Here is a 12469-nt window from a genome sequence, read left to right as displayed (position 1 = left end):
AGAGTTGTTATAAAAGTGACATTTGCCTCTTTTTTTTAAACCTTCATAGATTCTCCAACCAAAAACAGGCTTGTGGTTTTTTTCTTCAACTAGGTGGGCAATTTTTGTTTGTGGTTGAACTGAGAGAGTGTAGAAGACATCTAGTTTTAAGGTTTCCATGAAAAGAAGGTTCATTTCTATAAACTGCAAAGCATAGAACTATGGGGGTAATTAGATATACTGTTGACTTTATAACCTGTGTATATAGTGTTTTTAGCCAGGATATGACAACTCAACATATTGCTATTTTTGTAGTCAGTTATGCCAAGGGATTTGCTTTTAGTGGACTTTTAGTAATAAAAGTAATACCTTACATTAACATATGTGTATATTTTCTTTTCTTCTAAGAGCTCAAAGGAATTTAACTTACATTGGTCATAATGTTTAAGTGAGGAGATTGCAGCACTGTGTACAGGGTGTGAAAGTACCTGCCATGCGGGTTAGGACCTGCCACACATGGCACTAAACCAGGTCCCCTTATACTTCCTCCCCCACTGGTGATTTCGGCATAACTGGACTGGATTTTCTTCATGAACTCCTTTCCCTATTCATGATTCAGAAGCTGGATATCTATGTTGGATTCTACTTCGATTCAGTCAACTTAAATCTTGCTCTTTATCAGTTAATATTTCTTAAGGGTGCATATTATGCTGTGCCTGAAACAGGTAATGTGACCTCTCCGTTCCCATCACAAAGGAAATACATTATTATATTTTCTGCTTTGATTATGTTTGGAGCGTGTGTGCTTCTTTACCCAGCAGCTCTCTTCTTCCTTCTAGTTAGTTCCAGTACACTCTGGATTTCTCACCTTGGAGGTCTATGATCTGTGCTTGGCTTTCTTGGGTCCAGCAGTGGCCTACCTCAGGGTGTCAGACATACAAGAGCTGGAGCTTGATCTGATTGATAAGGTGAGAGGGTGGTTGGCAGCTTTGCATCAGAGAAGCAGGCCTCGGTCTTGCTCTGTAGCCCCACTTCCTGTAGCCTATTTGGATCCTGTGCACCCAGCAGGACCCTCGGGGATGTTAATAGACATACTTGTCCTTTAAGAACAATGCTCCAACATTGTAAGGAAAATTGGGTGTGAAAAAGCAGATACCTTGTAGGTTAGGTTTCTTTGATCAAAGGCTGACCAGGAGCATTCAGCACAAACAAAACAGTTTATTGCCCTCAAAGAATTAGACTGTTCAAAAAAAAAAAAAAAAAAAAAAGAATTAGACTGTTCCTGGTGAATGAGACATGTCTACTAAAATTACCTTTGTTTTTTAACTACTAGGTTGAAATAGGTAAAACTGTGTTAGTAACTGTGAGGGTTCTTGGCTCTTCCAAACGCCCATTCCGAAATAAATACTTCAGAAACATGGAGCTTAAACTGCAGTTGGCTTCTGCCATCGTTACCCTGACGTGAGTGCCACCTCCACACTTCCTTTTCCCCAGGCTGAACATCAGAGACTCAGCGCTCTCTGCACGTTACTTTAGATTTTCTTCTTTTCTCTCACAGTGCCTTTCAGCCCATACTCTTCCCACATTCAGCTCTCTTCCATGTCCTCAGATGTGTTCTTTTGGGACAAACTTGTGTGTCTCGTGAATATTTCCATTTTATGGAACTTCTCCTTGGATGATATCCCTGGGGTGTTTAGAGGATAAACCTTGAAAAATCTAAAAAAAAAAAAAGAAAGAAAAATCTATCTAGAAGCAGAGGTGCTGGTATTACCTTCTGCAAAAGGGGAGTACAGAAATTCTGAGGTGATTTAGTATTTGTAATTTTGCCAGTCTTATGTTTATGTTGTCCTTATTCCTTTAAGGTCTTAGAACAAATATGTAGCCTTCAGGAGCTTTCTGCCATTGCCATGAACTTTGTCTTAACTCTGGAAATTTATTTTCTGGAAGTTCCCTCTAACTAGAGTTAAAATGAACAGAAAATGCTACATATCTTAGAAAGAGGCATAACTGGCCACTCTTAAAATCAAATTTTTAAAAATGGTATTATTTAATTATTTTGGCCAGAGGGCAGAGGGGGAGGGAGAGCCAGACAAGGGGCTCAGTCCCATGACTCTGAGACCAGGACCTAAGCCAAAACCAAGAGTTGGACACCTAACTGACTGAACCACCCAGATGCCCCAAAATCAAATCTTTCTTACCTAAAAACATGTATTTTGGGGCATCTGGGTGGCTCAGTCAGTGAAGTATTTGCCTTCAGCTCAGATCATGATCTCGGGGTCCTAGGATTGAGCCCTGCATGCATGGGGCTCCCTGCTCACTGGGGAGTCTGCTTCTCCTTCTCCCTCTGTCCCTCCTCTCCACTCATATTCTCTCTCTCTCTCATAAATAAATAAAATGTTAAAAAAAATAACTTGCCCTTCCTTTGCCTTTAAAAAACCATATGTCTTTGCAGGCTAGGGGAGGAAGAGGATGAATACTCTGAAAATTATATCCTTCGAGCTGTCTCTATTGGGCAAACCACACTTGTGGCCATTGCCAGGGACAAGATGGGGAGGAAATTCACATCAGCATCTCACCAGGTTGAGGTAAGGAAATTATCTCATCCAAAATTAATACGTCATCTTTTTAGCTTTATTCATCTTTTTCCATTTAGTTTGCACAAGTTAAAAATTATTTGACTGAATAAAATGATAGTTGTCTAACTCTTGAAACAATATGTAATTTGCTTTAAGTTTTTGTTTTAGTATATAAAAATAATACACTTGTAGAAAATTTGGAGAGCAAAAAATAATAATAAACATACAGAATGAAAATCACCTATAATTGTACTACTTAGAGCAACAATTATTAATATTCCTTCACTTCTTCCCCATGCTTATTTTAAGATAGATGAACCATACTGCTTTTTTCATCCTAATCTTATATCAAAAGTGTTTTTTATGTCATTAAAAGCTCATTGTTGGCCATGTGTTGGCAGTTGTTGAAGCTGGGTAATGGGTAATAGGTCCCTGAGAGTTCTTTATACTGTTCCCTCTACTTTTATTTATTTATTTATTTTTTTTTTTTTGATTTTTTTTTTTAATTTTTTATTTATTTTAGTTACAGAGAGAGAGAGAGGCAGAGACACAGGCAGAGGGAGAAGCAGGCTCCATGCACCGGGAGCCCGATGTGGGATTCGATCCCGGGTCTCCAGGATCGCGCCCTGGGCCAAAGGCAGGCGCCAAACCGCTGCGCCACCCAGGGATCCCTTTTTTTTTTTTTTTTTTTGGATTTTTTTTTTTTTTTGGATTTTTTACTTTTATATATGTCTTTGAAAAAAGGTAAAAAAGAGGGCAGCCCTGGTGGCGCAGCAGTTTAGCGCCGCCTGCGGCCCAGGGCGTGATCCTGGAGACCCTGGATCAAGTCCCACATCGGGCTCTCTGTATGGTGCCTGCTTCTCCCTCTGCCTGTGTCTCTGCCTCTCTCTCTCTGTCTCTATGAATAAATAAAATCTTTAAAAACAAAAAAGAAAAAAGGTAAAAAAGAAAGATAGAGTTGCCCGGGTGGCTCAGCGGTTTAGTGCCGCTTTCGGCGCAGTGCCTGATCCTGGAGACCTGGGATTGAGTCCCACGTCGGGCTCCCTGCATGGAGCCTGCTTCTCCCTCTGCCTGTGTCTCTGCCTCTCTTTCTCTCTCTCTCTCTCTCCCTCTGTCTCTCATGAATAAATAAATAAATAAAATCTTTAAAAAAAAAGATAATTGTAAACATAACTTTAATGACCACCTTTATTCCAGTGAGTGAATATATAATTTTTAAGCATTCTCATTTACAGTTTTTTGCTATTTTAAATAAAATTTATATTTATTTTAAAAAGTAAAATACATATCCGTGTATAGGATTTTTTCCATAGAATAAGCTGTGTAATCATTTGTTACAAAATTGTCATCCATCCCTGTTGTCTTTTTGGTCTTCTCCTTAAGGTATTTCCTCCATTCAGACTTGTTCCAGAGAAAATGACACTGATTCCAGCCAACATGATGCAGGTGATCTCAAAGTCAGGAAATGGGATTTACCCTCTTTCCTCACCCTGCTCTGCCTCACCCCAGCACACATGCACTCCCTTCTTCCTATTGGCCTCCTTTTGTCTCCTCCCAGCCAAGTACAGCAGGATCTGATAAAGAAGAAAATGAGGACTTCCCTGCTCCCTAATGAACAGGGTATAACCTGCCTTGCGAACCCCATAGATCATGTATGGTGTGGCACTTGAGTTTCTTCTGCATTTGAGCTGATGTGTGGGATATGTTTGTTGGCAAGTGGGGGAAAATAAGAGGTCAAATTGCTTGGACAAAATATTGGGAAAAGAGATGTGATTTCTTTTTCTTTTTTTTTTTTTTTAATTTTTATTTATTTATGATAGTCACACACACAGAGAGAGAGAGAGGCAGAGACACAGGCAGAGGGAGAAGCAGGCTCCATGCACCGGGAGCCCGATGTGGGACTCGATCCCGGGTCTCCAGGATCGCGCCCTGGGCCAAAGGCAGGCGCCAAACCGCTGCGCCACCCAGGGATCCCCCAAGAGATGTGATTTCTCCCCAAGTTCCAGGCATTTACTGGCATGTTTAAATTCCAGGTAATGTCTGAAGGTGGCCCCCAGCCCCAATCTATCATTCACTTCTCTATCAGTAACCAGACTGTGGCTGTAGTGAACAGGAGGGGGCAGGTTACAGGGAAGGTAGTCGGCACAGCTGTGGTCCATGGCACCATCCAGACAGTAAATGAAGATACTGGCAAAGTCATTGTGTTTTCCCAGGTATTGGTTCTTTCCTCTGTTCTACTTCCACTTTTCCATCTGGGAACCATATTGGGGCATGTGGGGTGGTGATTAGGGGGCTGTCAGCAGCCGAGAAAAATATTTTGAGTCCCTTACCTGTTATTCTCTTAACCAAGCATGGGAAATATGTAATCTTTAGTGAAAACCCCACAGAATACTTGGCATTGTTATAAGACATAGTGTTCCTATTCTTAAGGAATTGTGTAGGGGACAAAAACAAACACATCTATGGCATATTTTTTTTATTGAATGCCCTAAACAACAAAGTAGTTACCGTAAGCATCCTCTGCCCACTGCACAGACACCCCCTCTTAGCCTATGCTTGCTCCTTCCCACCTGCTGAGCAGGATGAAGTATACATTGAGGTGGTCCAGCTACGGGCTGTTAGGATCCTCGCAGCTGCTACTCGACTCATTACAGCCACTGAGGTCAGTAAGTTGGCTCTGTTCTCAGTGTGCTCTGTTAGTGCTAGCTGGGCAGGACATAGAGTACAGTGCTATTTCTTCTTTTCAGATGCCAGTTTATGTCATGGGAGTGACGAGTACCCAGACCCCTTTCTCCTTCAGCAATGCCAACCCTGGGCTCACATTCCATTGGTCCATGAGCAAAAGGGATGTATTGGATCTAGTGCCCAGGCATTCAGAGGTATGAATGTGTCTATTATATAATCTCAGGACAATGATAGTAAATTCACCTTATTTCATCTTAAATTTGAGACTGACTTTCTAAACTACACAGTGTTACTACTTACCTCCTTTTCCTCTTGTTCTGTGAACTCTGGAAACCCACAAATCATATGAAAAATTCAATTTGAGTACTCAGCTAATGCTATGTAATTTTTAATATACTTTGCTGGAACGGGCTCTTGAAAACAATGTTTCCTTTATTATTGTATTTGTGAGTATTTGACTATGTTCATGAGTAGTAACACATTATGAATATAAGGTCTGTATCCAGGCACACTGCACTGTGCTGGGCTTTGCTCCATAGGGCTTCACAGATATTGCATGTTTTTACAAATGGAAGCTTTGTGGCAACCACGAGTCTGTTGGTGCCATTTTTAAAAATATTATATTTATTTATTCATGAGAGACACACAGAGAGAGGCAGAGACATAGGCAGAGGAAGAAGTAGGCTCCATGCAAGGAGCCTGAGTTGGGGCCTGATCCTGGGACTCCAGGATCAGGCCCTGGGCCAAAGGCAGGCACTAAACTGCGGAGCCACCCAGGGATCCTTGGTGCCATTTTTCTGACAGCATTTGCTCACTCTGTGTCTCTGTGTCACATTTTGTTAATTCTCACAATATTTCAGATTTTTCCATTATTATTTGTTACAGTGACCTGTGATCAGTGAGTATGATTCACTGAAAGCTCAGATGATGGTTAGCATTTTTTAGCAATAGGTATTTTTAATTAAGATACATACATTGTTTTAGATATAATGCTATTTATTGCATAACAGTATAGTGTAAACATAACTTTTACATGCACTGAAAAACCAGAAAATTCATTTGATCCACTTTATTGCAATATTTGCTTTATTGTGGTAGTCTGAAACTGAACCTGCAGTATCTCTGAGCTGTACCTGTACTCTGTGGTAAGTGAAAATAGCTTTCATGTCTTAATGCACATAGTTACTCAGAAACCTGAAAAAGAAAGAAAAAAAGATAGGTATTTCTGGAGCCAGCTAAAAAGAGAAGTCTGAAAAAAAGTCAAAAAATCTATTTGTAATCCTAAAAATATCCTAGATCTTTAGTCTAGGAAAACCCTGGTGTTTGGGTCTTCTGTCATGGCTTCCCCGAGCCTGTGTATTCTCAGCATTGAGGAGAGATGGAACTGTACTTAGTTTGGCAGAGTTCTGCACAGGGATTCAGCTCTTTTTCTTGACTAGCAACCAGGGATTATATGAAGAGAAGGGATGCTGTAGGCTTTTAGCATCTGTTCTACTTCTCCTTTCCTCCACCTTTATCTAAAGCCCCACTCTTGTCTCTAGGAGTAATGACTGAGAGCCATACACAGTTTCTCCTCCTGCCTCAGATGCTGCAGGGTGAGCCGATCAGTGTAGTAGCAAGGGAAGGGTCCCCCAGCCCCATATGGAGGTCTCCTGCAAGGTGCTGTCATCATTCAGAAAGTCACATGGGTCAAACATTTTATAAACCACTTGTTCTTTAGCATAAGACTTCCTTCCAGACAGCCGATTAAGATCTGCATAAAGGGAATGTGAATATTTCTGTGTGGGAGGAGGGAAAGGTGATTTTGGAACATGAGTCAAGAGAGCTGGAAGAAACATCTTGAGGGCTGTGAACACCAAATAGGCAGGAGAAAAAGGACATGAAACGAGTGCCCCGAAGGTAGACGAGTGTCTACTCCAACATCTGTCTAAATGTTGGCCCTGCCTTCCCGATGGCCTTATCCAGTCTGGGCCAGAATAGTGGGGAAGCAGGAGGGAGATGGCCAGCTAGTGTGAGCATAGTCCTGAAATAGCTTTCCTTTCTTGTTCCTCCTTCCTTGCTACCACTCTGAACTCCAGATGTTCATTGCCTCACTTTGCCAATTCAAGTTCTACTATCTGAATCCATTTTAGAAACCTCTTCCTTCATTTTCATTCTTCAAGATTATATGAGACTCTCACAGAGGCTTGCCAGAATTAGTTGAGTGCTATACACAGATTTTACTTCAGAGATGACTGTGTTGCTGGGAATATGAAAAGAAATAACTATGAAAATAACCCCTGGTACTCTAGTTCTCTTATACAGATCTACCTAGCATACATTTTCTTTATTGTTACAACACAGAGGGAAGGGCACAATGATTATTAATGAATATTTCTTAATCCATTCCTGACTATTTTCCAGGTTTTCCTACAGCTCCCAGTAGAAAACAACTTTGCCATGGTTGTCCACACAAAAGCAGCTGGTCGGACCAGTATCAAAGTCACTGTCCGCTGCATGAACAGTTCCTCTGGGCAGCTTGAGGGGAATTTGTTAGAACTGTCTGATGAAGTTCAGATCCTGGTAAGATCCCAAACCTAAATCTTTTTACATATCAAGAAGAAGAAAGTGATATCCTCTTATCATCTATGAGGAGATTTGTCTGGATAGAAGTAGAGGAAATTGCTAAGAGGGAGCCCTAGAACATGCTCATACTTTCTAGATCTTTGTCATTCTTGCTAGTTGCATCTATGTGGATATTGGCATTAGATGCTGTGAGAACATGCACTCCCCTTAACTCCCCACACAATGAACACAGGATATGAAGCCATAATAACTAAAAAGGGATTCATTTCTGAGCTGCTCTGCCTGACATAGATACTATGATACCATCCACTTAGGAGCTCTAACCTTAACTTCTACAGGTGTTGTTTCTACAGGTGTTCTCAGGCTGAAAGCTAACTGGTCCTGTTGTTTTTAGTGTTCAAAACAAAAATGATCATTTGTGAGGGGCAAGTAAGTTTCTCTACCTTTGAATTTAGGACTGATTTTTTTTTCTATTTTTCTCCTTTATTTTGGTTTTGTTTCTCCAATTCAGTGAGGAGGGTAGAGGAAAGAGCATTTTACTAGGGAGAACCTGAGTAGTGTCCCTTGCTAATTTATTATTACAGGTTTTTTTTGTTCTCAGATCTCTTTTCAGGTTACCAGAGCTAAAATTAGAAATTTTAAAATTATTTTATGTCTAATATCTAAGTGATATAGAGGATGTGGGTCGGTGCAAACTTTGTCAGAAGCAGGACTAATAATAGATCTGTATTCTGGAATACCAAGGTGTGTTTTAAGTGTCTGGCTCATTTGGAAAAGAGTGCTATGGGCCCTCTGGTTAAGCTGGAGTGAGGAGGACATTGATTGTAGTTGTCGATATGGGAGCAGAGGTCATCGTTAGTCTCTTTCAGAAATGAGGAAGACATTATTTTCTCACTTTAGGTGTTTGAGAAACTCCAACTGTTCTTTCCAGAGTGTCAGCCTGAGCAAATTCTGATGCCTATGAATTCCCAGCTCAGACTCCACACCAACAGGTGAGGAGAGTTGGGGAAGGCAGGCCAGGTTCCAACCCTACCCTTAGGAACGTGGAGAAAACTGTTGCCTTCTAGGTGATTTTTCTAACCCACAAATAAGTTATTTTAGTTGAAGTAAAAGTCACACAACATAAAATTAACCATTTTAAAGTGGACAATTTAGTGGCATTTAGTGCATCACAGAATTGTAAAACCGTCACCTCTGTCTGGTTCCAGAACATCTTCATCACCACTAAAACCTCTGGCAACCACTGATCATCTCTCTCTGGATTTAACCTTCTGTGTATCTCATTTACATGGAATCATACAACATGTGACCTTTTGTGTTGGGTTTTTTCAGCTAGCATGTTTTTGAGGTTCATTCCCAGCACAGGATGTATCAGTATTTCATTCCTTTTATTTATTTATTTTTTAAGATTTTACTTGTTTATTTGAAAGAGAGAGCATGCATGCACATGAGCCCAAGCAGGGGGAGCAGCAGAGGCGGAGGGAGTAGCGGATTCCCGCTGAGCAGGAAGCCCAACCTAGGGGCTTGACCCCAGGACCCCGGGATCATGACCTGAGTTGAAGGCAGATGCTTCACCCACTGAACCACCCAGGCGCCCCTATTTCATTCCTTTAAATAACTAAAAAATACTCCATGGTATGAATATAACATATTTAGTTTATCCATTCATCTGTTGTTGGACATTTGGGTTGTTTTCACCTTTTGGCTGTAATGAATAATGCTGCTATGAACATTCACACACAACTGTTTGTTTGAATACTTGTTCAAAAAGACTGAACTTTTTAGCTGAGTGATTTTTTTTTAAATGATAATATGGGATGTGATTTTTAAAGAGATAGGCATAATGCAAAGGCAGATTTTTACATGAGGAACAAATAAGCACACAACATGGAGAATGGCAAACAGTTTCTTCAGAGTATAGTCTCTAACAATAATCCTGGCAATATCTACTCCTTTCTTTCTGGTCAGAGCCCCCAAGAGATGCCACATGTTCCATTTGTTCCCTAGGGAAGGGGCCGCCTTTGTGAGTTCTCGTGTTCTCAAGTGTTTCCCTAATTCATCTGTCATCGAGGAAGATGGTGAAGGGCTACTGAAAGCTGGTTCCATTGCAGGTACTGCTGTGTTGGAAGTCACTTCTGTAGAACCTTTTGGAGTCAACCAAACAACCATAACTGGAGTTCAGGTGAGTTCAGGGACTTACTCAAAAAAATAAAAGGGATATCGTGGCCTGAAGAGGCAGATTTCCTGGTTTAATAACTAGAAACTATTCTGACAGACAGAAGGAACTGTAAGATAAGTCAACAATCTTGACATTGGTATAAACCATCCAATTAAAATGGCCTTTAGAGCCCTTGTTACAAGAGGGATTAGCTTCAAATTGGTACACTTCTGAGCAGTGTTGGCAAAAGGGTGTGGGAGAGAGTAGAACTATTGCTACCAAAATTAGGCTTTGTTATTAGAATTAAAAAAATTTAATCAAAAAAAGAAATTTAGTCCAACATGGAGTGCCTAGGTAGCACATTCAGTTAAGCATCCAACTCTTGGTTTCAGCTCAGATCATGATCTCAGAGTTGTGAGATTGATCCCTGTGTCAGGCTCCATGCTTGGCATGGAGTCGGCTTGAGATTCTCTCTCACCCTCTCCCTTTGCCCCTCCCCGTAATTTCTGCATGTGCTCTCTTTCTCTCTCCCTCAATAAATAAATCTTTAAAAAAATTTAACATACACAAAAATATTTCAGGCATTATAAACATCTAGCATATTCTAGCCTCTATGTTGCTTCTTTTGTGTATATTATCTCTTCTAACTACCAAAGAAGCCCTTGAGGATGGGCATTATTATTCTCCACTAAACACACACCAAATCTGGAGGCACCTGGCTGACTCAGTTGGGGGAACCTGCCACTCTTGGTCTGGAAATCATGGATTCAAGCCCCATGCTGGGTGTAGAGATTACTTTAAAATCTTTAGGGGTACGTAGTTGGCTCAGTTGGTTAACTATCTGCCTTTGACTCAGGTCATGATCTCAGGGTTCTAGGATGGAAGCCCCACATCGGGCTCCCTGCTCAGTGGGGAGTCTGCTTCTCCTCTCTCTGCCCATTGTGAGGGCTCTTTCTCTCTCTCTCTCAAATACATAAAGTCCTTTAAAAAGATAAAATATTTTTTTAAAAATCTATAAGTTGATAATAAATCTGAGACTTGGGCAGCCTGGGTGGCTCAGCAGTTTAGTGCTGCCTTCAGCCCAGGGCCTGGTCTAGAGACCCGGGATCAAGTCCCACGTCAGGCTCCCTGTGTGGAGCCTGCTTCTCTCTCTGCCTGTGTCTCTGCCAGCCCCCCCCCCCCCCCGCCCATGTCTCTCATGAATAAAATAAAAATCTTAAATAAATAAATAAATAAATAAATAAATAAATAAATAAATAATATTAAAGCTCCAACTACTCTCCACATTCCTACAGCTTTAATAATTAAGGAGCCATTTCCTGTGCTGTCATATTTCTTTAAAAAAAAAAGATTTTATTTATTCATTCATGAGACACAGAGAGAGAGTCAGAGACATAAGCAGAGAGAGAAGCAGGCTCCATGCAGGAAGCCCAATGTGGGACTCGATCCCAGGTCTCCGGGATCTCACCCTGGGTGAAAGGCAGGAGCTCAGCCGCTGAGCCACCCAGGTGTCCCTTGTACTGTCATATTTCTTACTCACTCTGATTTAAGTCATCTCAGATCAGGAGCTGTTTCGTATGAAAGAAGAACCCTGTTTTTATTTTATTTTTATTTATTTTAAAGATTTTATTTATTCATGAGAGAGACAGAGATATAGGCAGTGGGAGAAGCAGGCTCCCTGCGGGGAGCCCAATATGAGATTCGATTCTTGGACTCCAGGACCATGTCCTGAGTGGAAGGCAGACGCTCAACCACTGAGGCACCCAGGCGTCCCAAGAACCCTGTTTTTACTATGAACTGTGAACTTCAGAATCTGTCGCAGCTCCCCTCTAGCAGCCCTTCTCCCACAGGTGGCACCAGTGACATACCTGCGGATGAGCAGCCAACCCAAGCTGTATGCAGCCCATGGGAGGACCCTGCCAGCCTTTCCCGTGGGCATGTCTCTCACCTTCATTGTCCAGTTTTATAACAGCATCGGAGAGAAATTCCACACACACAATACCCAGCTTCATCTGGCTCTGAACAGGTGTGGAGTCAAAGGAGTGATGTCCACAATTATAGTAAAAATTGTGCAGATAGGCTAGGGTGATAAAGTAGCTCCAGTAAATTAAAGTTCTCTACTCAGAATCTGATCTTTATTTCTTTCGTTAGGATGTGAAACACTAGAATGGTATTAGTTGTTTAATGAAGAAGAATTTCAGGGTGTCTTCAGTCTGTTAAGCCCTAGTTCACAGAAAGCCCCCATAGGGAGCTTGTTGGAGTATTATTATCAAAAAGCTGTCCTGGGGCACCTGGATGGCTCAGTTGGTTAAGGATCCAACTCTTGATCTCAGCTCAGGTCTTGATTTCAGGATTGTGAGTTCAAGCCCCACACTGGGGCTCCATGCCAAACAAAAACAAAACAAAAACTGTACTTAAGATAAATTTTTAATTAAAAAAAAGGGGGGGGGGAGTTACTGAGTACTCTGTGTATGAAGGTAATAGACTTGACCCTTGGCCACTCACT

At 41.3% G+C, this 12469-nt stretch overlaps 1 protein-coding gene across 3 annotated transcripts in view; it reads left to right on the top strand.

Moving 5' to 3' along the window:
- NUP210L (nucleoporin 210 like) overlaps nt 1–12469 on the top strand; it is an 86436-nt gene that overhangs the window by 52006 nt on the left and 21961 nt on the right. For 2 of the 3 annotated variants that reach the window (XM_041744365.1, XM_041744358.1), the window contains 11 exons: nt 819–947; nt 1313–1440; nt 2432–2564; nt 3939–4001; nt 4589–4768; nt 5137–5217; nt 5303–5434; nt 7644–7802; nt 8706–8797; nt 9813–9987; nt 11814–11989. In XM_041744365.1, coding sequence (XP_041600299.1) covers nt 819–947; nt 1313–1440; nt 2432–2564; nt 3939–4001; nt 4589–4768; nt 5137–5217; nt 5303–5434; nt 7644–7802; nt 8706–8797; nt 9813–9987; nt 11814–11989 — 1448 coding nt within the window. The remainder of the gene's footprint in view (nt 1–818; nt 948–1312; nt 1441–2431; nt 2565–3938; nt 4002–4588; nt 4769–5136; nt 5218–5302; nt 5435–7643; nt 7803–8705; nt 8798–9812; nt 9988–11813; nt 11990–12469) is intronic. The other variant, XM_041744349.1, reaches the window with a different exon arrangement.

The sequence above is a fragment of the Vulpes lagopus genome, chromosome 1, assembly GCF_018345385.1.
Source record: "Vulpes lagopus strain Blue_001 chromosome 1, ASM1834538v1, whole genome shotgun sequence".
Lineage (NCBI taxonomy): Eukaryota > Metazoa > Chordata > Mammalia > Carnivora > Canidae > Vulpes > Vulpes lagopus.
Note: the sequence above shows the minus strand (reverse complement) of the source record. Positions and strands in the feature narration are given on the sequence as shown.